The 25468-nt window shown below is 52.6% G+C and overlaps 7 protein-coding genes across 7 annotated transcripts; 1 reads left to right on the top strand and 6 right to left on the bottom strand.

The window, feature by feature from the left end:
* Nucleotides 1-1698: 1698 nt before the first annotated feature.
* Nucleotides 1699-2706, bottom strand: JKF63_07942 (uncharacterized protein; the record flags this gene model as incomplete). The annotated part of the gene is made up of 1 exon (XM_067903870.1): nucleotides 1699-2706. The coding sequence occupies one exon, from the start codon at nucleotides 2704-2706 to the stop codon at nucleotides 1699-1701; it is 1008 nt and encodes a 335-aa protein (XP_067752170.1).
* A 1841-nt stretch (nucleotides 2707-4547) lies between these two features.
* On the bottom strand, nucleotides 4548-5579 carry JKF63_07941 (uncharacterized protein; the record flags this gene model as incomplete). Its single annotated transcript, XM_067903869.1, has 1 exon — nucleotides 4548-5579. One exon carries the CDS (start codon nucleotides 5577-5579, stop codon nucleotides 4548-4550), a length of 1032 nt encoding a protein of 343 aa, XP_067752169.1.
* A 566-nt stretch (nucleotides 5580-6145) lies between these two features.
* Nucleotides 6146-6580, bottom strand: JKF63_07940 (uncharacterized protein; the record flags this gene model as incomplete). Its single annotated transcript, XM_067903868.1, has 1 exon — nucleotides 6146-6580. The coding sequence occupies one exon, from the start codon at nucleotides 6578-6580 to the stop codon at nucleotides 6146-6148; it is 435 nt and encodes a 144-aa protein (XP_067752168.1).
* A 1792-nt stretch (nucleotides 6581-8372) lies between these two features.
* On the bottom strand, nucleotides 8373-9458 carry JKF63_07939 (uncharacterized protein; the record flags this gene model as incomplete). Its single annotated transcript, XM_067903867.1, has 1 exon — nucleotides 8373-9458. One exon carries the CDS (start codon nucleotides 9456-9458, stop codon nucleotides 8373-8375), a length of 1086 nt encoding a protein of 361 aa, XP_067752167.1.
* An 809-nt stretch (nucleotides 9459-10267) lies between these two features.
* JKF63_07938 (uncharacterized protein) lies at nucleotides 10268-13135 on the bottom strand (the record flags this gene model as incomplete). Its single annotated transcript, XM_067903866.1, has 1 exon — nucleotides 10268-13135. One exon carries the CDS (start codon nucleotides 13133-13135, stop codon nucleotides 10268-10270), a length of 2868 nt encoding a protein of 955 aa, XP_067752166.1.
* A 742-nt stretch (nucleotides 13136-13877) lies between these two features.
* On the bottom strand, nucleotides 13878-17075 carry JKF63_07937 (uncharacterized protein; the record flags this gene model as incomplete). Its single annotated transcript, XM_067903865.1, has 1 exon — nucleotides 13878-17075. One exon carries the CDS (start codon nucleotides 17073-17075, stop codon nucleotides 13878-13880), a length of 3198 nt encoding a protein of 1065 aa, XP_067752165.1.
* Nucleotides 17076-24903: 7828 nt separating this feature from the next.
* On the top strand, nucleotides 24904-25083 carry JKF63_07936 (uncharacterized protein; the record flags this gene model as incomplete). The annotated part of the gene is made up of 1 exon (XM_067903864.1): nucleotides 24904-25083. One exon carries the CDS (start codon nucleotides 24904-24906, stop codon nucleotides 25081-25083), a length of 180 nt encoding a protein of 59 aa, XP_067752164.1.
* Nucleotides 25084-25468: the final 385 nt, after the last annotated feature.

Here is a 25468-nt window from a genome sequence, read left to right as displayed (position 1 = left end):
ACAAAATTCAACGCGGAAAGCCAACAATAGTGCGTTCCACGGCGGCCTCGGTGGCGCCAGTCAGTCACTATTTCGATGTCTAGACAAGTGTAAAAGAGGAGGAGCAAAAAGAAGAAAAAAGGAGCACACAGTGAGCCATCAAGCTCCTGCGAATGCGAAGAACAAATGGCCAGACTCAGAGAGAGGAGAGGAGAGGAGCAGGTGCGGCACTCTGGCCATCATATTTTGTCTCACTCAGCAAACCTTGAGTGCATTTCCAGCTCAATGGGAGCTCTGAGCCAGCATACACAAAAATACAGCAGCGCATGAAGTGAGTCGCACGCCACTTTGAGGCATCATCGGGTGCTGTGCCAAAAAGCCACCCAGTGGCGCACCGCAACGATCAGAATCGTAGACAGTGCCGTCCCAGCGCATTGGACGTGGTGCGGAAGGTTTCAAAATCATGAATCGCTTTCCGTACACTGCACAGTGCAAAGCGAAGCAGGTTTCCCAAATGAGCAAGCTGCAGAAGCGCTCGCATGAACCTACCTTACCTCCGACACCAATATATAGCAAAAGTGCTCCTTGTATCCCTTCTCTGACAAACTGAGGGGGGGTGTCAAACATGCACCACAGCGTCTCGCGCGCGATCCGGTCGAAGGGAGACCTTCAGCAATATGACCACTCCACGGATGCCACACAACGTTCGAGCACAACCCACTTGGGAGTCTCCGCAAGACTTGCCGGTCGAACGGAGGGGCAACCTGGCCATCCCACGTGAGTTCGCAAACACGGGACAACCGAAATGGGCTTCAGTGACGATGGGACGACGAGGACTCAAACACCAGCTACAGCGGCACTCGAAGAAGCGCAAGAGAATATTTTTTTAAGCAGTTGAGTGAGCCAGCGCTGCGGCTCTAGCGTGCCTGTACGAGTGACCGACTTCGTCTCCACAGTAACGTTAGGTATCACCGTCAGTCGTAACCGTGTTCACTTCTCGCGAATGGAATTGTGCACCGGACGAAAAAAACGCTCGTACGCAAAATAAAGAAATTTTCTAGCATACTTCGTGTCGTTTGATGCGATATTGCATGGGGTCGAGATAATAGACATCGGCGTTGACAGACACCCACCCACTCCCCTTGCATCGAGGCACTAAGGCAAGTACGTCGACGCTGAGAAAGACTGGAAGCTACCCTTATGCTCGCCTAGCATCCATGTCAACGGTGAGAGCTGAGCAGCAGCCCAGCCACAAGTCCGACAAAAGTCTCCACGTCTATGGCGGGAAATGCAAAAAGTGACAACATATCGCTGGATCTGGCGTCACCTATGTGCATACAAGCACGCTGATTAAGACTGCCAAAAGCGGAACAGCGAAAAAGTGCGGCAACACTGCCATCTCCGCGGTGAATCCGCACATTCGCCGACGAATCCTTTCTCTCCTCTCCCCTAACCCCTCCCCCCTCCTCCTCAGCTGCAACAAAATACACTCCCCCAGAGCAACAGTTGAAGAGCCGAAAATAAAATACGAGCGCGCAGCGCAATACTACATAGCAAAGATGATACGGAGCATGAAGAGCTGTACTGCAGACAACAACCCACACACAAGGGCGTCCATCAATTCCCTATGCCGGAAACTTCTTTTCCACCCCCCCCCCTGAACACCCTTTTCTTTTTTTGCCCCTGCGCCACCTGCACTGTGTTCATTCCGCGAACGCCCTAAACGCATGCCTGGGGCCGGCCCCAGTTATCGACCCGTCCGCTCACCCATTCCTTCAGAAGAAGATGAGTGGCAGTATTCGGAGGAGAGGTCATGAACTCTGGGTGGTCCCCTGCCAGTGCCTTGCGGACGTCCTCCTTTGAGACCCAACGCACCTGAACCAACTCACTATCCTCGGCGACAAGGCTCGGACTGTCATCTGAGACTGCGTAGTAACACATCATGAGCTGAAAGGGAAAGGGCCAGGGCTGGGAGCCGACGTAGCGCAGACTTGTCACCCTTGCCCGCGTCTCCTCCATCACCTCACGAACTACTGTCGCCTCTGCAGACTCCCCCTGCGCCACAAACCCCGCGAGGATCGAAAAGCGAGGTCTATTGCATCCTGTCGACGGCTTTTCTCGATTCTTACGGCGCTCCGAGAGGATGACGTTGCCCTTACCGTCGAGCACAGCAACAATAATCGCGGGATTCACAGCTGGATATATGCACTGCTTACAGCAGGTGCACTCACGCGTCATGCCATAGTCCGCTGAGTGCATCACGCCACCACATCGCGCACAGAATGGCGTCACGGCGGCCCACTGCTTCATCGAGAGAGCGAGGCCCAGCAGCGACTGCTCCATCGATCCCAGCGACGAGAAGACATTCATCGGCGACGCCCACTCGCGGTGTTGTGCATACTCGCGGTGCACCTCACCCTCACCCACCACAAACACGTTGCGTGAATTTGACAGGTCCTCCCCAACGTACACTGTCTCTGTGAGGGGAACTGTCAAGAACGAATCCGTTTCGTGCAGCGAGATGGGGTGCAGCCAGTTTTCCCCACCACCGTTCAGCAACACCTTCGAGCCATCCTCCTTGCATACTACGGCGCATGGCCTCGCGGAAGGGATGATGTGACGAGAGATGAAATCCTTGCTACAGCGTTCGCGCTCGTGGCGCATCACAGCTGTCTGTCCCAGCGGGAAAGACAGTATAGATGATCTCAAGAGCGCCCTTTTGAACATTTTGTTAAGCAATCAGCGTGGGAACTGCATGACCGCAATGAGCTGGGAGAGGGGCAGAAGCACACCAAGAGGACAAAGAAAACACGGACAGTGGAGCGGAGACGGCTGTTGGTGTGCCAATGTGGTGTGTTCCATGTAAAAGAAAAAATATATAGTGCAGGCCCACGGCCTTGTGCACCTGTGGTCGTAAAGGGGGGAAAAAGAGATACCAAAAAGCAGAAGTGAACGCCAAAGAAAATAAAAAAGGGCGCACAACACACACACGCTGATTTCCCCACCCCTTCATTTGTGTTTAACCCCCTTCTCGCTCCGTGTCTTTTCTCACGTGACTACCTCCCTCCCCCCCCCCCCCCCCCGCCCCCTATGTGGCACCATTACCTCCGATGTTGCATACTTCGAGGAGTCCACCGCAGAGAAGTACATACACGCAGCAGGCGCTTTCTATTTTCAATGACTCCATGTCTGTCGACTTGCCCTATACGGCGCAGAATCGACCCCAACGATGAGAAGAGGGAATCAGGCAATCAAATGAGGATGGAAGAGGGGTGACACAGCACCAGCGACTCATCTGCATTGGGGCATGGGAAATGAAGCGGCAAGGGGGAGAGGGGCACCGCTGCGACGATTACAACGTACCGTTCTTTGTTTTCGTTAATCTTTAGGGCGCGCATGTGAAAGACGTAAGTGGGTGAGTGAGTGTGAGTGGGTGGGTGGGTGTGGAAGGAGAGGCAGCAGAGACCCAAAAAGTACGTGGAAACGGCGAACCGAGAACGTGCGTCAGCATTGGATGCGTCGCATGTCGTGCAAATGGAGCCACCAAAGACTTGCCATACTCACTATGACTTCTGGTACGGCGACACCACACACCCCTTCGATCGCTCCAGCAACCTCCACTTCCCCGTGGAGATCTCGTGGACCTCCTAGGGGTTCCCAAAGGCATCCACAACGGCTGACTAGGACGCAGTCGCACATCATGTTACAACCCGCATCTCAGCTGGTGGACCGCTTGCCGCGCATGGAGATCGACGTGAAGCAGTGCAGGAAGAATGCCATTGGGCAGTGCAGCACCAGTGCGCGTGCCTGCCCAACGATAGAATCGAACAGCTTCGACAAAAAGCAGGAACTGCAGAAGCACCAGCACAACACCATCCGATTAGGAAATTGGCAGCACGAGAAATTCTTCTCATACCTGTAAAAATCTGGCGGTCTCGCTGCCTGAATCCTCTTGGCCGAGGCGCAGAAAAACACGAATATCTTCGCTGGGCGCCTGCTTCTTTCTTTTTTCAATTTATGCTGGGGCATCGCCGACGAGTGCGCTGTGAGACACCGAGGTGTGGGAAAACAAGATAGGACATGCTCACCTCAAAACACCAAAACAGGTGCCCCTAGAGAAGAGACCAGTGCTGCGGAGAGGGGAAGGTGGGAAGAAAGCGTCAATGGACCAAAGGTCCTGGCTCTGGCGAGGGGCAACGATGAGGAACGCTAGACAACATGGGCGCGTTGTGTGAAGACGAGGACATATAGACTAGATAGCCCCAGTAAGAGAAGCAGGAGAAAGAAATAAACGAAAAAAAAGAAGGGGATTACGATTCAAACAAAACAATTTCTTCACCGTTTCCGTTCTCTCCGCCAGTGATGGTGGTGTGCGTGTGGGGAGGGGGGGAGGGAATAGTAGCAGCGAAGGGAGACCTGAGCACGTTACGCAGATAGACTTGAACTTGGCCTCTGTCGCTGCTGTGTGCTGCTGACGATATCACACAGGAGACGGTTCAAGTAGAAACCCATCACTTTTTCTCCACCAAGGGAAAGAATAAAAAAGCCGCATGATGAAAAAGCCTGAATTACGCCACAGTCCAGTCGTAGACCATTCCACTTCCGGTGCTGGTGCACACACGTACTTCATCCTGTCGGCTAGGAAGAATAGCCGCATCCAGCACAGTGTCACCGGAGTGTTGCAAAGATGCTACGGTGGTCACATGAAGCACATCGAAAATGCCTGTGATATCAGACGCCACCAAAAGCGAAGTTCGCATGCCAGCCTCTGACTTGATGCGCAGATAGGAAGCGGAAGTCGCCTCGCACAGAGGCGCTGACATGTGGCGTAGGTCGTAGGCACGCAAAGTGTGGTCTTCACCAAAGGTAAGCAGTTGTCTGTCACCTGTCGCCCCACCATTTAGTAAAGCAGAAAAGAGGAGGATGCCAGTGTGGCGCTGTCGTCGATCTATCATCGCAACGCCTTTGGTGCCTAGAAGAAGAGCGGTGTCCTCGTCGAGGGCGACGACGTCGAGCGGTCGCCCTATGTTGCCCCTCACAAGAGTTGCCTGAGACACCCCGCCTTCAAGAGCCGTAGAGAGCAAATAGTGGTGTACCGCGCGGACACCAGGGTGGCCGCTCGCCGTCTCCGCTAGCCACAATGTGGAACCAAGGAGAGACGCCGCGGAGATGTGGCGAAAGTGTGCGCGGCGAGTGCACGGTGCGCCTTCCGAGCCTTCGCCTTGGACATACACTGATGTGCTCCACCGGCCTCTTTCGCTGCGAGTCACCACTGCGGAAGCTGATTCCAGGCTATCGATCTTCGACACGTACTTGACCTCCGGCCCGAGAGCCAGCGGGGGAGACGAGCTTGAGAGCAGCTGCAAAAAAGAAACGCTTGAAGAACGCGCCGACACATCCATGGTGAGAAGACGACCCCGTGAAACCATTTTGTCACATACAGAGGAGACGAAGCATGATCCCTGCACACACGCCCCGTCATGGGTCTTCGTGAACCGCCCATTGCTCAGCCGCACGAGTGGAAACGGGGCCTGATACCCGATAGACTTGGTGACAATACAGCCATACGAGTCTGAGAAAACGTCGCACTCCTTCAACATCGCCTCTACTACGCTTTCTACGGCGGGAGCACTAAGTGAACCTCCCCGATACAACAGCTCTGCACAACGACTTCAAACAAGAGGTGTAGATCAAGGCGCGATATACACGTTCTGGGAAACAACTTTCGCGCAGGAAATATGAAAAAGATGTGTGCTGTTTTCATCTTGAGGGAAGGGGGGGAATGAGAAGAGGGTGAGCAACCACGAGAAAGAAGCCGAAGAGGCATTATAGAGAGTGAAATGCGGTAGTCGAGAGACACGTTCTTTGTCGCTGACGCGGTGAGCACCTAGGGACACCTTTGTGACGTCCACAGAGCCGGCTAAAACGCTCACAGAAATCGCCTAGAGAGATCGTTAGCATTACTACGAGGAAGGGTCACCCGCTTTTTCCCCTACGAGTGCATAAGCACGAAATCCCACTGGAAACCCTCCCGAGACAAATCAGCACCCTACTTGGCTGATGTGATGTTCAACAGTTTTTTTTTCTTTTTTTTATATAGTGAAAATAGAAAAGTAGAACAAAAATATAGAGTGGAAAAGATCAACACGCGAGAGGAAATACCACTTTAGATCTGGCTTGGGTACAGGTACACACGGATGCGGCGGCCGATTGCGGAAGCCGGCACAGACGCGCCGTTGAACTTCACGCGCAGCATACCGGCGTTACCGTGCGGGCGCGTCACTCGACCCCAAAGGGCACGAGCGGTGCTGCGACGCGCGGGCGCCTTGCTCCAGCGGACACACCGCTTGACCTTCTTGCCGTGGTAAACGTAGCAGATGCGTTTTCCCACGTACCACTTAGCGTCCTCACGGGTGTTCACGTTCTCGACGCGCACCAACGCGGTCTGCTTGGTCTGACCGTAGAGACCACGCGTGTAGCCCGCGAGTGTACCCTTCATGTAAAGACGGGGTGCCTTGCGGTTGCGGTTCACCTTGCTCGTCTTCGCCGAGAGCTGGTGCAGCTTCTTGCTGCGCTGCGAGTGAACCTTCGAGGTAGTCATCTTGCTCCTTTTCCGTGTGTTCAACTCAGCGATGTGCTGGGGAGATATGTTAAGTCATATGGATGGTCGCGTTTGGGGAAAAAAGACAGGAAGGAGATAGGAATGATTTGAAGAGTGACAAAAATAACGCCGGGCAGGTGTATGAAAGCATAAAAAAGACTACACGAGAATTATCTGACTCCCAGTGCATCTCCGTTACCGCCTCACCATGTCTGAAAAGCGCAAGACGAAAACCATCGTCACGAATGCGAGTCCTCTAGCGTATATTTCACATTGTCTCACAAGACGCACCCTCGAGCGGTGCTCATCAATACACAACACGCGCGCACCATTCCCCACCCCCCACCCCCCGAACTCAGCGACGACAGAAAGAGAATCGGTCAAGACTCGATATGTCATCTCTTTGATATGGGTGAATGCTACACTGCCTTTTATGACTTGACATATCTTCCACAGGGCAGACCGTTGTCTCCCCCCCCCTTCCCACCATCGCGTCGTTCTGTCACGAGCAGGTGAATACCATTTGTAATGCACGCATACCACAGCGCACCCCCTAACGCTGCTGCACCGTTCCCCTCTATACTGAATTGGTCGGGGACGGACTTCCTCCTCCCGTCTAATCATGCCATCCGGCTAACGAGCCCCTCATATGCCCAACCGTGTCCCTTCCTCAGATACGCGCGGTGTGATCCACAGCAGACAGACCTGGACACAGTGCGTGCCTTGATCCAGGTAAACCGCGTTCACCGTCCTGCACAGTGCCACAAGCCCTGGTGTTTGTCGTGTGAGTGTGCCTGGGGGGGAGCCTGGGTGTATGGCGGGTAAACACGAGAGGGGAGCGCGTCAGCCTCGGGTCAGCGCCACCACCACCACCACCACCACCACGCGCGCCGCCCAGTCACTTCAGACTGCTGCATTCAGCCAGGTGGTGTGACTCGGGGTGCTCTCGTCGTCCTCCCGGCATCTACGCAGCACCAGCCCACCAGATCGGCTGTCGAAGGCCTCGCATGTGTCACACACACACGAGCACTTCGGGGCACATCATCAGCACGCATCCCCCCCCCCTCGCGCTCTGTACAGCTGTCACTCTGGCGCCACACATTTCTGGATACCTTGCTCAGATATCATGCACCATGCCAGCCACGCCTGAATGCGCGTGCGCACTTACGCATCTGGGTGGTACCCCAATTGGCAGGACAGCGGTGCGGTTTGACAAGAAAGCGCCGCCTCCACTCTTCGTTTCCGTCCCTGCCACGGAGGCGCAACTGGATGGCCTGCCCGCACGTGCCGCGACAGGCGGGACCCTGCCATGACCACATCGCAGCAGGGGTCACGTCACCCTTTCCTGCACCCGCGCGTCTTTGAGGAGGGCGGGTGTGTCAAGCACAAGGGACCTGATGCGTAGACACGCACCTGCGCAACAAGAGCTGACAGCTCGTCGCCGTGAGGGGGAGCCACTGAGAAAGGGGGAGCAGCGAAAGGCACCCGAGGACAGGGGGGAAGGGGGAGGGGGGGGGTTAACCCATGCAGCGGGTGTGAAATGTGCGCAACCACAGCACTACATGTACGATCGTACAGCTGAACGGGGGTGGGGCCTTGGGCCTCGAGAGATCTAAGAAGCTCACGCAGCATGTCGGGCACAACGCCGGGCTCGCTGCGCTTATCGTTCACACAGGCGGGGACCGCAGCTCCGGGCGAGAAGACGAGGGGATGCCGAAACGTTCCTGGCGCAATGGGTAACACACCAGCTGAACATCACGCCACCACTGCCTGTCACGTGCGGAACTCACAATTAGGCACCAATCACACGCGAACCGGCATTCCGCAAATAACTGACAATGGAAGTGTGCACCTCCTCTCGTGTGAAACGACGTCCGTCATCTCCGGAGCACGCAATACGATGCCAACCGGGGAGATGTTTGCAGCACCACATGTAGGTTTCCCGAACCCTCCCCTTGTAAGCATTGCCGGCGGTCTCGTGTATGTCAAGTAGCTTTCGGGTGGCATCGCACTTCATTGCCTCCAAAGCCGCGCAGGGAGGTAGATCCAAGTACACGACGGATGTCGCCTTAGGCAAACCGAGCCAGCGGACCTCCGTGAATTCCAGCTCACTGATGAACGCCTCTCGCTGCTCCGGTGGCAATTTTGAAGCCTGATGACCAAAGTTTGCCGTGTAGTAACGGTCCAGCACCACCAAGCTGCCTCGTCGCAACCAAAAGCGCATGAGGCGAACGCACCCAAACCGGTTAAGGGAGTACAAGAAGCTGAACAGCTTCGGGTCAAGTTCGCTGATAGACCCTTTCTTACCGGAAAGCAGCACCCGGATAAGCCCTCCATAAAGCCCCCCTTCGTGGGGGAAATCTAAGGTGTGAACCTCGTCACCAGTCATGCGAATCCCTCGCACGAGGAGCGCTGTTTGCGTCTCCTTGCCGGCACCGTCGCCACCCTCAATAACGATTACCTCCTCAGAGATGAGTGGAGGCGCCACTGCAAAGAAAGATTCAATGGCTAATTTCCTCGAAGACACGCTCGCGTCTGCCGCCACGTGCATCAGCTGTGACAAGGTCTCGGAGGGGGTGAGCACCAGCGTAGGCACCTCTGCAACGAAAACAGCGTATGCTACATCAGCGTCCTTGAGAGTCTTTGTCTCCGTCAGATAGCAAACGAAAGTGTTTTTCACATCATCCAGCTCTTCGCGGAGGAATGGTGGAGCGCCACACGCCCCACCGTAGCGTGTGTGCCACGCCGCCTCCAGGCGCGTTTTAGCCCCTTCAGAAACATCCACGTACGCTACTTCGGTATACGACGCGGATGTGATGGCTTTAATGTGCTCAACCAGCTCTGGAGAGACGACATCGCTGAAGATGATCGCCCGCATCGAGTCCGGCGTATTGGCCACGCTAATGGGTGAATAAACTTGCGGTTGTATTTCCTTCTTCAAAACCACGTTGGGTTTTTGCGACTGTGTGTGGGTGTCGAGATGACACTGGACGCATACGCCTGCGGGGGGAGGGGGAGTAGAAAAGCTGGACAAGGTGATGAAATCTCATGGAGGCACCCTTCAAGCGATTTTGGTGTCGAAACCCTTCACCAAGGAGTACAACATGTGTACTCTCATGTAATGTGGGGAAGAGAATGCATGCGTTGCACGCCATTAATGACAAATCAGAACAGTTTGGTGAGAGTGAACGATTGCAGTCAAGTAGTTCCCTTCACATCCCCCCGCAAAAAAAAAGTGCCGTGCACAAGAACAGGGAAGAGAAAAGGGGGGCGTTCACTCCCTCCCCTTTCTCCGGGTCAACGAAAACTCAAACGAACGCGAATGACGGCGACCACCATATTTGTTAGTTCGAGAGACCGAGAGAGTAACGCCTGAGACGTGTTCCCCTGATCAAATGTTCCTAGGACCCTCTCACGTCGGCACTGATGGGATCCCATGACGCGACGCACATATGAGAAGACTTTGCATGGTAAATCACCCACCGCTGGAGGGGCAGAGAGAGAAAATTCTTAGAAGTGTGTGTGTGTGTGCGCGCGCGTGTTTGTATCGGACTCCAAGACGGGTGAAAGTAGTGATGCATAAAGTAGTGCATGTGAGGAGTACGAGTAGTTCGCATTCTGGACTTACCCCGATTCCACCTGAACTCTGCCCAAACGACTCACTGCCCACCAGAGATTACCTTGGGCTTACTTCACTTTGAACCATTCGTGGCGGCACGCCGCCGACGCCTGGCGAACCCTTCGCTTGTGATCGCCCAGAGACCGTTTTGTGACAAGCAGGATGTAGTCGCGTGCTCGCATCAGCTCTGCCTTATCCTCTTGGGAGCAGCTCTTCATCAAGGACATGGCACCACGGGCGAGAGACGTGATGAGCTGCAAGCTGCGGCATCGCACAGCTAGAGCCGCGTCTGTAGTGCCCTCGAGGAGGGCCCGCAGACTTGACTCGTTGAAGAGCACAAAGCGCGCCAACGCAACATTACCCCCGGACTTCGCGTCGATGCTGCACAGCAACGCACGAGCCAGGGCATATTCGCCGTCCGCACCGCCGCTAGTGAGCCTGCGCACTACCTCTAGGAGATCCACTAGACAACCTTGTATCCGCTCCTCTGTCTCCGTATCTACAAGACATTGGATAGCTGCGCACAGCATGGGGCCTGGCCGCTCCGAATGGCCTATACCAGACGCCAATAGCAACTGCAAGACGGAGGGGCAGGCAGCTATTTGAGTGGCCAAGAAAGGTACGTACGAAAAGGCCTCCTGCACCGCTGTGCAATCGCAGTACAAAGCAGGGGCTCCTTCTCCAAAAATCTCATACAGGAATGAGGACACTAGCACTCCAGGTGGCGGCCCCGTCGCAGAGCCACGGCCAGCGCAGCCCTCCAGGAGTTTGCCCCATAGAGTCGCGATTCCCATATTGAGATGCCTCCCGGGAGAATTGCAAGTGAGCAACGCTGGTGTGCCCTCTGGATAAACCTTGTTAATCAGCATTCCGGTCACACCCTCCATCCCTACGCGACGCCACGCCTGGTGGTCTGCAGTAGTGAGATCGACAAGCTGTGCTGCCGTGTCCGTCCAGTTGCACTGTACGCGGGGAAGATGTGTGCGGCTGCTCACTACAGCTGCGATTCCGAACAAGGAGAGCGACCCCTCTGTGGAGAGCAGCCCGGCGCACGTGTCACCGCTCAAATTAGCAGCCACTCGATGGGCGCACTCGAAGAACTCCGGCGACACGTCCTCACGGCTTAGCAATGCCACCATGCGGTCAGCGACGTCATCTTGAAGCGCATTCCCGAAATCCTGCAGTGTCTTGTTCAGAGAGGCCGCCCGCTGCTCTGGCGAAATCCCCCCCATCCACCCACATTTTGGTGACAAAAACCCGTTTTCAAAAGCGAGAAGCAGCCCAGCTGGGGAGGTACTCGCCAAGTCACACGTGACAGCAAGGGCCTCCTGAGCTGGCGCCGACGGGTTGGAAAGGAGACGGCCCAGTGCTTCTTGGGCCTGCATCGCATCCACGGCGGCGTACTCCCGCAGCAGACGGCACACCTTCGTCGATATCTCAGCGCGAGTCAGCGCCACCCACACAATGGTGTCGACGCCCTCGGACAACGCCGCCACTGGCATCCAATGCTCAATGAGCGCAGAGAGTTTTAGCACGGAAACGATAAACTCGCAGCCGCACATGACAGTGAAATCGTCGACTCTCTTCTCGTCCTCTGAACCGCGCCACCTCTGCGAACAGCACGTCACTGCCTCTGTAATCAGTGGCGTAGTCCTCTCGATGCTGCCACGGAGTTGCTCTTTGTGTGATTCGCCAGGAAACACACACAAGCCATCAAGCATGCTGCTGGCAACAACAGATAGCAGAAGGTACGCGTTGGCTGGTCGCTCTGCACCATCGATAGTCATCGAAAGCATTGTGAAAAGGTACGAAGAGAGGAAAAGACAGCAATTCCACGCCCCGGTAAGAACATGAAACATCATTGTCGCATAGGCGGAGCAGGTGGACGGGTCGGCGGTGAGAGCAGCCAAAAAACCCTCCACCACGGGTCCGAATATTTCTAGCGCCTCTGACTGCGTCGTGATACTACACTGCTTGCTCACTCGACCAAGAATTTCGCAGCCCATGTGCACGCATTTTGTCAAGGTGGCGTTCGCTGTGCGGTCAGCAAAGGAAGACAGCTTGATAACTTCGCTCTTCATGTGAAGCACCAGCGATTGGTAGTGCGGCACCAAATCTTGCCAGCGGTACGTGTCAAAGCACGAAAGCAGCACATCGAGTATATCCTCCTTGACCGCAGTAGATGGGGAGGAGAGCTTGCTGTGCATGAACGGAATACAGAGCTCTTTGTAGACGTCGAGGCAAAGACACCGCTTCAGATGCGTACGCAGATCCGCCTTAGTTACCTTGCAACCCGGAGGCTGTGAGAAAACCACAGGGAAGTAGCTGGAGATGCTTTCAAAGTAGTCGTCCGCAACGGTGGCGAAGGCCTCCTTCGTGGAGCAGGTGGCCACTATCACGTGCAAATCAAATGTCTGCAACACCAGTTCCGGGTCACTTTCTCCGTCCATGAGCCCAAGCAGCACCGCCAGGGTGTCGCCATCGCAAAGACCCAAGGTCTTCTCAGTAAACAGAAAAGACATGATGCAAAAACAGCTTCTGCGGTTGTTTAGCGGTATTTGCTGGACTTGCACATGCCGTGTGAAGGAAGCGCTGAGGTTTCTAAACAACTCCTCGTCGCATGCATGTTGCTCCTTAATGGATGATATGAGCAGCGCTAGGCAGTTCAGAGCAGTTGTCTGTAAGTTATGCTGCGCCAGCTTTTCCGCAAAAAAAGAAAAAAGAAGCCCGACATCGGTCTTGCTGAGGTCACCTCGATCAACAGCCACGGATGCAAGCAGCCGCATCGCCGGCTGCACCTTCTCTGGTGCGCACAAGTACTCCTGCATACCCTCACAGATAGAGAGCAGCGAATGACAGCGCAATGCGTCTCTCACATTATCAGGCGCGACGCCATCTGCAGCAATGGCAGTCGAAATGAGCTCCTCCATGGCCATGAAATCTTTTTGCAGCAATATGGGTGGGACCTGAGGTTATGATTTCCTCCTTACCTTTAGCGTTCCCTGAATAGGGATGAGGTGCACCCTCGAAAGAGGCACGCGTGTGCGCGTTACAGCAGCGCCTTGCTTTTACACGCGCGAGAAAATATTTATGTGCGCGCAACAATACAACAAAAACTGTGCGTGAAGGGGCGTGCACAAGACCAAGATTAACACGTGTTCCCGGGGGTGGGTAGTGCCAACTCCAAACAGCTGAACACAAACACCGGTCTACCCTTGTTCACGCCACTGAACTTGCCCTTTGACAAGCGATACCGGGCAGTAACGCAGAAGTACACACGAAGAAGAGAGATGAGGGGATAGACGGTAGGCTGGTCATTGCGGAAGCTGCTGAATTGCATAGTAAAAGTTGAGGAGGAACGCAAGAAAAGGTGCCCAGCGCCAGCTGTGCGGCAGGTGTGAAAACACCCCCGCCACCGTGCACCGCGTTTGAGTCTGAAAAAAAAAGCCCATTCACCACATGCGCACCATCACTACCATCTTTCTAGCTATGCTTAGGCAAGTGCGTCCAGAACACTGTATAATGCAAACGAGCGAAATTTAAAAAAAAACAGCAGGCGACAACGCATGCGGCTGATGTCACGCGCTGCGGCGTCGTTTGTTTTCTTTCTCAGCGACTCTAACCTGGGAGAGGCTGACCCTTCCCATTCCCAAAAAAAAAAAACGACCCGTGCAGCCATCAAGGAGCACAGGGAAGAACATGCACAACGCAATTCTCATCAGTGCTGGCAACGAGACACGACGTTGCCTCACACCAGAGGTAAAAACGGGGAAGGCGGAGATTACCGACACGAAGAGGGGTGATTACGTACCGTGTCACATGTCCTTCAGACGGCCCAATTTGAAGGGACTTGCGTGTTGTAGCGGAGCACACAAAGTCGTCGCACGGTGGGTCCTCCAGCGACAGATTCCCGACAAACGGCTCTCCGGCCGCGTTGTAAACGCTGACTTCCAACACGAGAGGCAAGCCGTATTGTGTAACCTGCGGATAGCTTGCAGACACCTGCACCTTGAAGTCTTTGATGTGGACGCTGGGAATGCACACATCGGAGTACAGGCGCGTTGCGGTGGACCGGGGGGCGAAAAGAATACGTATGAAACCTGGGTTCAATCTCCCAAGACGCTTGGCTTGAAAGCGAGTCACCATGGTCACACACTCACCCTCCTCGAGAAAAGATCCTTCCTCACCGCTGCAGCACGACAGCACGTCAACGTCATCACCGGCGACGACGTTAGCGTGGAGGATTGTGATACCCTGTCTTGCAGTGCAGCGAAAGGTGCAGCTCAGCGTCACGGTGTCACCGAACTTAAATACAAACTCCTTCGCTGTCGTCTCTCGGGTGAAAAAATAGAGGGCGCAATCGTCTTTCCAGTTGGTGACCAATGGGGAGCTGAATATGTCAGCTGCCTTAACGAGCATACTCTTGTCGTACTGCACATACGATGAGTTCGTCGACAACATAGAACGCACCGCCGCGGCGCCATTCCAGAGGGTCCCACTCGTCATCGTGTGCTCCACGTTGAAAGGCGGGTCGACCGAGATGTGAAGGGTTCTGGAGGAGCTGATGACGCCGTAGCGATCCGTGGAGTATTCAAAGAGAAGAGGTAGCCGAAACTCGGCGCTGCGGATGCATGCAAAACTCACGAGGAGATGCATACAACTGTCAGCGGTCAGGTCTGGAAGGGCAAAGCGCACCTGACCGTCGGACTCCGTGACGGGAAGTGGCTGGTTTGTGGTACTCCAACACACAGCCCGAAAGAGTTTCGGCTCGTATGGAAGAGTCATGAAGCCACTCTGCACCCCGAGTGAGGCACACGAAATGACGATGTCACACTCAGCACACTCGCCCTCGACGACTTGAAGAAGAGAGGGGGACTCCACCCTGAAAACAGTCGGGGGATTCGTCACCTGTAGTATCTGCTGGGAGATTTTTGAGCAGACAGCCGCGCGCGCAGCACTAGGTGGTCTACCCTGGTTGCTTCGGTTTCCGAGAGCAAAGTGCCAGCGTGTGGCAACAGAAACACCGCCAATATGAACGTCGGCCTCCAAGCTGTGGCACACAAGCTCCCCACTGTGTGAAAGAGGCACATCGACAACAAGTTCTTGGGGGCTCCCAGCGCAAAGTGTGACCCGGCGGCTGGAGCTAAATGGCAAACGGATGTCTCCGTTCGCAGCGGTGAGCGCAGACGAAAGGGTGAGCATGCGCGCATCGACGTTAATGCACACCGCAGAGGTAGAAAAGAGCATAATAACCACTTTTGCTGAACCCCCGACAATCTTCACGCCCCCTTCGTCGAAGTAGGCGACAGCAGTGAAAGGAGCCTGGAGTCTTTCCTTTGGGTACTCCAAGACAATGTTTTGGAGGCGCCCCTTCAACTCGCGCAGCCGCAGATGATACCTCCCTTGGTCATTGTAGCCCAGGGGGTCAACACACCCGTGGAGCAGAAGAGCAGCAGTCAAGCGCGGAGAGAGCAGACTCCACGAACTGGCAGCGCCCCAGGCCATTTCAGCTAGATGGGAGATGATCGCGGTGCTTGCCTTCGACAGCATGCACTCCATCGACTCAGTATCAGGAACGCCGTCAATCAGATCGTCGCTGATGAGAAACGCAAGATAATCAACCTCTATCTCACGAGATGAGCCTAAAGTCCTTGCCTCCGTCAGGAGCCGTTTGATCCAACCACGGACAGCATTTCTGTCAAAACATTTCCACAACGCGGCCGCGTGATTACCCAGGAGCTCCTCCTCCCCGATGTGTGAGGGTGCCTCGACAGCGCAGTCTTCCACAGAAGATGGGAAAAGTGCAACGCAGTCTTGCAGTGCCTGCGCAGCAGAGACAAGGTAATCACAGCACTGCCGCGCCTCCAGATTTTCTGTTCTGCGGGCCAAGTATTCGAGCCACTCTGCCTCCATAACTTTTGTGAGAATCGAAACAACCATCTGGCACTCGTCTTGGACGCTATCACCGTAAGCCAAGCCGATCCAATCCGTAAAGCGCCGTATCTCCCCGTAAACCTCTGAAGAACTAGTGAAGCGACCCCCACCCACAGAAACACAAAACAAAAAGTGCCACAGAAAAACAGATCCGCATAAGCGAGCCTGGAAAGGAGGAAAGAGAGGATACAGACTCTTCATTTTGTGAAGACCCGATAACATCTGCAGCCTTGCATTTGAAAAGTCGTGAAGCACCAAGTAATGCCAACCAGTACTGAAATGCAGCTGTGGAAGGAGTAGTTGCTGGGCGGCGGCGGCGTTGTCATGAATCCTTTCTTTTCTCTCGCGGAGTCGACGAACCTCCCTCTCGTGATAAGCAACAGAAGCCTCAAACACGAGGCGCTGTAAGGCAGCTATACCTCTCCACACGCCGTTTTCGATCGTTTGTAGCACAGATCCTGCAAGGCGGCTACCGAGCAGGGATTTCAAGCACTTCTCAATGCTGACTCTGAGCTCCTCTTTGCCATCCACAGTCGACTCCGAAAAAGCAGCGAGCACGATGTCGCACTGAATCGCCTCCAGTGACCCACCCAGAGAAAGAACCAGCTCCTCGGCTAACTTTTCAGCTGACGAGTCGGCGCCACAACGATCTAGATGGCAAACCAAAACGATACAGCTGAAAACCGACTTTTGGTGCTGAAAGCACCAGTTGCTCCGCAGAAGTCGTAACGAACTTTTGGGCGGCTGTACTTCAGTTGAGGTATCAACGGGTACTTTCTCCAAGCAAACAACGGAAATGCGTGGCGATACCTGCTGCAAGAACCGCGACACTCTTTCAGCGCCTTCGGCAATTGGAGCCACGACTGCCACGCAAAACCGAGGGCTAGCATCACAGTAAAAGCGATAAGAGGTGTCGCTATAGGCACTGGTGAGAAAGTTCATAGCTGCCCGTGCGACAAGACTAGTGAGCGCTACCTGAGGAATAAGTTACTCCCTGTGAATCTCATGCTTCTCTACTATTGCAAGCCAGGGAGTGGATCGGAGTTGGCCCCCTTTCTTTCCTCTATTCCAAATTGAAACAAGGGTGATAATGCGTGAGCCCAGGGAAGACAGAGCTAGTGTGAACACGATACATGTGTGAAACTCGCTAATATGGAAAAAGAGTAAGAAAGTTGCACGAGCATCCGCGAGATACAAGTCTGTCAAATATAGTGAGAGGAGTGGCAGGTGTTGAGCACACAGCTGGAGGGAAAGGCTGTTTTTTTTTTTCACGCTGAGTAACCGCCTTTTCCCTCGTCCTTGAGAGAACATCATCTTGCATGGTATGTTGTGTTCGCCTTGTTGTTTTCCTGTTTTTTCGTGAGCCCGCATCCTCTTCAAGCGGTATGACGAGAACAGGTCAATCAGTTCCTTGTGTTGTTCGAGGAACTGCAGTTGACTGGAGGCTCGCACACTTTGGTAGCGTGAAGCCCAACACCTTCGCTGACAAACACACAGCCTCCATTACTGTCGGCGAAACATATATATATATATAGAAACGTGAGTCGATAAACGCTTTCCCTTACCATATTAACGAAAGCATCGCCCCAAAACGCGATCCACTTTTGAATGCCTGAGAAAAAAAATTTTTGAAGCGGTCAGCAAATTCATGATGCCCAACATCCAGTATCACCCACGGCAACAGAGAGAGGCCTCAACCCGGAAATGGTCCAACGAAAGCGAGAAGCTCTGCGGAGAGACAATCGTAATGTTGAAGTTGATTCGGATTATCTTTGCGGTCGTCTCACCAGCCCATCGAATGCCCAGCTAATGGGGAAAAAAGCTGGGATCCTTTCAGCGGCCATGTGAACAAGTACGAGCAAGGTCACAGCACTGGGGTCACAACAGAACAGCTCACCCCCTCCCCTGGAGAGCACTGGCTCCACTCTCAGAACAAAAAAGGCATTCTTGACACTGCAACACCGCTCAATTATTTTTTACGACATCATTCCTGATTCCCGAGAAACGGGAAGAAGAGGCTAACGTGCACACGTCCAAGATGCACCCGACCTACCTGCCCCAGGAATCGAAAGGCGCGACAAGTAAGACTTTCAAATTTTCCATTCAAGTCTCGGAAGAAGTCGGGAAGAAAAACGAAGCCAACCAACTGTCTGACTGCTGCCCTTCCCCTGAATGAGACCTCTGGCAGTACTTCCGAGGAGGATACTCATGTCGCTACACAGCAGCGTCGCCAGCTGCTGCAGTGCTCTAGCGCGTTCTCCAGGAACATGATAATCGTATGAGTCACCTCCTCTCAGCAAAACATTTGCTTCTCGAACGCCCTCGTTATCCTCACAGAAGACTCTCTTGGATCTCGGGGAGAAAAAAAGTGTGATTCTCTTCTTTGATAAGCCAACGCAAAGCCCTCCACGCACCACATGAATTAACAAAGAGAGCTCTGCTATCCTAAACCAAAAGTGCCGCAGAGACCCTCTAGCGAATCCTTCCAGCCGACGCGTCTGAGCTTTCCAGGGCCGACGTACTTGAACTCATGGCACCACTACCTTCCCGAAGACCTCGCGTCATTTCAGTGCATGCAGGCGAAGGCAACTTAATCTGCTTGGGTCACGGATCGGTAGGCATCCATGTGTGCATGAGCAGTTCCAAACAAACAAGGTTTCTCGTTCTTGCGTGCTCCAGAAAAGCAGGGGCTCTATCGATGGCGCTTCTTGGGGGAAAACCTCCGTTAGCCCCCGACAACTGCCCAACAACACCAAAACTTCTTTATCGTAAAAAGGAAAAGATAATCATGAGCCCCAGAATGGTTAACCCACCACTGGGGCCTTGAAAGCTGAGTCGTATTTTCAGCTCTGCAAAAAAAGTACAGATCAGGAGAGAGAGCACATCAAAACAAATTCGTAGAGTTTTTTCGAGGCACTCAGCTGAACACAATGATACCTAACCGTGAGATAAAAAGTTTCCCTAACTACGACCAAGGATGCCTCGGAGCATGAACTTCAAACAACTTCATTGCCTGCTTACTGGTTCCAGCGGCTGGCGCACCTTCACGAGGGCAGCTCGCAACTGACGACGCACTTTTTGTGTGCGTGTTAGCATTACAAAATCTGCGGTCTTTCCAAGGCGCCAAAGAACAGGGACATCCGTATCAGAAGTGGATTAGGACTGTCTTTGAAACAGGACGCCGTCGCCAAACGAAAGAGAACCATGAGCGCCATCAAGTACAGCAGCCGCTCCTTAGGGGGGGGGGGAGGAGAAGTGTAGGTTCACATCCAGCTTCACACTGATAAAAAGAGCTAGCGCTTTGCGGGCAGAAAGCCTGGGAAAAAATTTCCGCTGACGGTGGGAGAGTCGATGGTAGTACGTAGCGCTCTTTCCTCCTCCCAAGTAGCCTACATTAGCGGCGATAACATGCAGCCCAAGCACTATCATCAGAGCAGAGGGGAAAGAAAAACTCTACAAACAAGTCCAACAACTATGCTTCAGGAACGGGAGTAAGAGATGAGGTGCCTTTATCCAGGCACACACTCTCGCTCGGTACGCCACGTGCCAAGACAACTACCGACCCACCCGCTAGGCATGGGCGGTAAATTTTGTGCGTAGCATTTTCGAACAGCGAACCCCACCACTGCCACGTGAACCCACTACGGATTCGCGAACAGTTGAGAACCCATCAAACACGCTTTCATGCTGCTATGAAATTGCATTCGCATCTGGTCAAATGAGCTTGTAAACACAGTAGAGAAAACACATATCAATCTATGAGCTCCCCAGCACACACGTGGAACACATGACCTTAGGGTCCAGAGGGAGAGACCTCACAGTCACTGAATCCGCCGTTGCGAATGCAACTACCTTTCTCTTCGCAGCAGGTTGTAATGAAGACAAGTGAGAACAGGGGTCCTTCATGATGTGCACACACAGGGACTTCCAAGTAAAGCGCCGCTAGGAACGTTGGAGCCACACCACTGGCCAGCAGGCTGGGGAGGAAGTTGGGGGGGGAGGGACTCCAAACAAATTCCAAGGCGCTGCAGTTCAAACACTTCTGCAACCTTGTTCGTTTCCCAAAGCTTGCACAGAATGTCGTACTCAAAAATACGACGGTCGTATCACGGCGAGTTCAAGCAGATCGTCGTCACATGTTTATCCTCCGGACCAGCTCGTTCGTCGGCAGAGCAAGGAGAGCAGAGCAGATGTCCTCTTGCCATTATTATCAACGTGGCGCTCGAGCACGTGCTCGTGACATTGTGACCAAGTTCATTTGAAGACAGAGAGACCACCAGGGGAGCACTTTTGCTTAAAACCTCTCCGGGTCGATTTTACCCGTCTGGCAACAGATCTACTCAAAGTGGGCCGCTTGTCGACTGCGAGGGTGAGCCCAGCTGCGGTCAGCATCGCGTGCGTCCAAGGAATAAAAGTCTATGGTTTTCGGTGAAACTTTTTTGGGTATTCTCAGCTGCGGCACCAGGTGCATCCCACTACTCCACTGGGAGATGGGCAGTGCCAGCCGTATTTTTTTTTCCGTTGAAGAGAAATGAGCACCATGAGTGCAGCGCACCTCTAGTATATGCGCTGAAGGAACGTGCACTCTTCTCTTGGGTATATATTATTTTTTTCAACTGCCAACTTTATTACTTCCCCACCCCTCCCCCGCACTCTCTGGAGACTGCCCGGGTGGGTTATTCTGCGTATGGCTAACCAACAGCTTTAGAATTCCGCTTTAAGTGCCATGTCGCTTTCTCAGCTGTTTTTTTTTCACACCATAGCATTCCTTTTGGCGGCCAGCGCTACTTCCATGACGCGGCATAAGTGATGAAAAGAGTGATGTGACACTGAAATAATGTGTGGGTGCGATAAAAACATATTCCATGCAGAACTGGAAACTCACAAACAAGAATCACGGCTACCTGATCATGTTTGTGGCACTTGTCACGAGCAGGCTATTTTCACGCAAGCACTAGTATTTCATGGGACACCATGATGCAAGGATATACAGATGTACGATAACATTATTTTCCTTTTTCATTATTTCAAAAAGGAAAATCGTTTGTCAAGAGTACCGCACGAGCCGTGACATACATAGCAAGGTGCGCGCACGCTCATTTTCCTCGTTCAGCTAACTCACAACACACATAGTTTTCAAAAATAAAAGCGCCCCTTGATTGAAGGTGAAAATATGTTGTTTTCTCTTCCTGAGCCATGCGACGTGAGTGGAAAAGGAGGGAGGGTTCTGCAATAACCCTCTATCGTGATGACTGAATGGATGCACCCTCCACAATTCCAAAGGTCTGCTTAGACAGACATTTTTTTTTGTTTTTGATCAAATCATGTCTCTCTCTTTAACTCTGCTGATAACCCACTTGGAGAGGCATCCCTTGCTCACAGAAGAAGTAAGAATACTTGTGTCGAACCATTCATGATCCGTCTCACCCGATGATCCTTTCGATGATAGAATGCTGTGACAATACAGGACTTACTACCGTATTATGAAGGGTGAGACTCAAAAAGAAGTTATGTGAGTGCAATATGCCTTCAAGGATAGGAAATTCCTTATTCTAGAAAACTATAGCCCATGCGTCCAGAGTGCACAGCGCTTACGTTTCAGTTGCCCTCCTGATTTGTTGTGCACCTGATATCGACTCATGTGAAAGAGACTTCTCTTTATACAGATGATCCAATGGTTGCTTTTCTCGCGGGGGAAAAAACGGTCTCCTTCCCTTCTCCTTTATTGGGCGTTTCTCATAGAAACAGAACAGAAATATATGTCATGCTCCGGGGAAGAACTGGAAACCCGGTTTACTCTTTCATTCGCATTTCTTGGTTGGGTTTCCTTACTCAGGGCACAAACGTTTAGCAAAACAAGCAGAGGTTTTTTTCTGTTTTCATCTTATTTGGGAGAGTTTGCTGTTTAAGAGAACTAGGGCTTCCCCCTCCTTTCTATTGAGTGCGTGCTTTCAATGGCAGACGGGCTTACGTTCATCAAATTGATACCTTCTTCAGTTTTTTTTTTGCGAGGTGGATACAGTTCTGTTTGCTAAAGCAGATTCCAAACACACAACCAATTCTTGCATGCAAGTGCAGAACGAATCAAAAGCAAATGGCGCTTTTAGCAGTACCCTAAGCCAACAACAGCAAAAAAAAAACAGAGCGTCTTTCGAATCTTCTCAAATTCACGAGAAAATCGCTGCGCAGACAAACGGCATCCCCCCTGTTTTCATTCGAACTCCGATGGATAGACGGAGGTTTCTCGTTTTTTTTTCATCTCGTCCAATATTGTACGTGTGCTATCAACGTAGGGGCATTTGTCCGTTTTTCTTTTTGACATTTCAAAACATACCCAGTTACTTTCCAACCGAGTAAAATATGTCACCCCTGATCTTCCTTCGCCAGTCGCAACGCATTATTAAGCTGCTCACACACGAAAAAAATGCACAGCTTTTCTCTAATTCTTCCAGGAACGCATCAATCGTACTCAGCGGTATTGGGATAGGCTCCCCTCAACGGGCAGTTCAGCCTTAACGAGATGCTTTTCTAATCGCGAATATGTCGGCAACTTGTAGGGATGAAGAGCAAACTATTTTTGCACGTTTTTTTTTTACTTTGATGCAGTTGAGCTATCAGCGGGACTTCGATGGCGTTGGCTTGCACGTTTCTAAATCTACTTACTTTCTCGTTGCTTCTTCACTGTTCAGAGATCGCGGCTGAATGTCACAGGTAGAGACGAATGTGAGTACGCACCAAAATGAAGGCTTACGGTATCGCGAAAAGTGTCGTCGTTTTTGAGTTACCTCCCGGGAAGAAAACCCCCAGTGTGTCTGCGACAGGACAGTGCGTCTTTTTTTCCCGCTCTGTTTTCTTTCAGGAGGGGGGTATCACGGTCAGTGGCCTGGAAACCTGTAGTTCGATAGGTCTCTTTCTGTTGGTTGATGAAAAACGAGCAACAGTGAAAGGTTCTCAATTCTTTACTCTGTTAGGCAGTTTTGCTTCTCGGAGATGCGAGTTTGGGAATTCCCTGAGCCGTTCACCTAGTAAGCATCGTTGGGGGTAATGATGTTTATCACATCGCTATCACATCCTCACCCAAGTTATTTGGAGCAATTCAGTGGTGTACGAATGAACAGATGAAAGGACAACGTAGTATTTCTTTCCCCTGTCTCAGATCCTTGTTGTTTTGCATTTCATTTGGTCATATGAAACAACTTCCCCGGTGAAACTCTCTGGTCGAGCTTGTAAAGCACTAAAACTGTCAAATTACACTCCGCCTCGGCCTCTCAAGCTGTTAATCTTTTTTTTTTTCTGTCACTGCCTCCGCGCTTTTTCCAGGAATCACTGCCTTTGCTGGTGATACATAAAACACAATGATGCAAGACAAAATAATATATATAGTTATATTTGCATCGTGCTAGTTCCATTTTGACATTTTTTTTTGTGCAGCACACAGTCTCTCATGACATAGTCGTGGAATTCGTCGTGCTCGACGCGCTCGGGGCTGACTGAATACAAGGTGGAGCCCTTCGAGAACAGTCAGGGTCGCTACCGGGAAGTCCTCGATGAAATCAGGGTCTTTCAAACGCGGACGTCAGACGGTTTTGTCGTGGACGTGAATCGGTTACGTCGCTAGTAAGGACGAGTCGACGCATATTCCATCTGTACCGGCAGGTGCTGTGGCTCCATCCTCGCCGCTGCTAGTGAGATCGGTTGTGGAGATTTAAGGGAAGCCTAGGGTGCCTATTACTCTCCGTGGCGGAGACACAGGACTTGAAGTGGCTTGCACTCCGTGTGCTGGCGGGTATCGTCTTGGACACAAAGAACCTTGAGCGGCTCGGTGGTGGATAGCGAGAATTTGTGTCTGTGTGCTGGTGCTGGTGTCAGCAAAATTGAACTCAACAAAGCAGTTGCAAAGCGCGGCTTTGTGATCGGTCTTGATCTCTGCTTCAGTCTTTGCGTGTGTGTGTGTGTGTGTGTGTGTGTGTGTAATCTCCACATCCTGGAGCGGCAGGAGCATGCTGAAGTAGGGAACTACCTGCGAAAACGTCATGTCGCTGCTGGTGGTCACCCCGCAAGGGAACCTCTTCCAGACGCGCTGAGGTGGTGTGCAAGTCATCAGCGGGCCTTGAGCTCACTCACTCGTATCTGGGAAGAAAGGGCACACGGGGCATTATCTCTGAGGTATGCTTTCGCCTCTTTCCCGCAACAAATTATAATGCTGGTTGTGCTGTCACATTTGCGTGGACCGAGGTTGCTGTAAAGAACGGTAGTGACACTGAAGCGTGCCGCCGTTCCCAGCACACTTCTCCGCTGCGAGCTACTGAACAAAGGAGCTGTCATTTGCGCAAATATTGACTTCAAGAATTCGCTTCCCAAGCACGCGATGGTTCTCGTGAAATGTATCAGGAGCCACTCTCCGTCTCCGCGACGCCAAAAGGGACTCCAAAGCAGTGGAGGCACTTTCTAAAGGTGGTGGCAATAGACACAACATGCGGTTTCTCAAAAGCAGAGAGCCAACGCACTCCGTCTGGAGCGCGCGGCGCTGCTGCTGCTTCGCTACCATGCATTACACTAGGAAGGGGGTGCAACAGGGTGATCACCACGGACGTGTGTGCGCCGCTGTCCAAGCTTGCAGAGCGTGTAGGCAAAACAGAGGCAGACTTCGCAAAGAAAAAATGATCGATCATGTCTGATCGGCGCGCACAGCAGCGACGGAAATTTCCACACGCTAATCTCGTATACCAACCCAGAGGATTTCAAGCGCTCTCGTGAGCTGGAGCAGTGGATGATTTTGTGCGCTTTCGAGGTGGGTTGCACTGTGTCAGGCGAGCACGGCATCGGGGCTGGTGAGGTCTGTCACCTGGTACGAGTGCACGACAGGGATTACATTGCGATTCAGGAGGTTATTAGGCAAGCCCTTGATCCCGACAACAACATGAATCCTGGGTACTTCTATCCGTCTTAACATGTGCTCTTTTCTGACCGCTCACCTTTGAGCTCAGCCTGTGTATTCTATCAGCAGAAACAACATCCTTGGCGACTGTTTTTTCCCCCCTCAGGTTGCACTTGGAAGGCCTAAGCCATATTTGCCGACCAGAAAACTGCACTTTCCTCAACGTTTTTATCACTGATCTCAGTTACCTTGACCCCGTAACTCGTCCTTATTGAGGTTCAACCCAGCTGATGTAATCTTGATCGGTGCGGGCACTGAATACGCGGGCAGTATTCCCCGGCTTCGACAATATGGTACTTTTTCTTGTCCGAGGCTTCTTCGCTTTTTCCAGTTTTCTCTACCACGGCTTCCGTTTTCACGATCATCAGAGAAGGCCTCTACTAACCTCCAACTCGCG

This window comes from Porcisia hertigi, assembly GCF_017918235.1.
Source record: "Porcisia hertigi strain C119 chromosome Unknown contig_6, whole genome shotgun sequence".
Taxonomy (NCBI): Eukaryota; Euglenozoa; class Kinetoplastea; order Trypanosomatida; family Trypanosomatidae; genus Porcisia; species Porcisia hertigi.
Note: the sequence above shows the minus strand (reverse complement) of the source record. Positions and strands in the feature narration are given on the sequence as shown.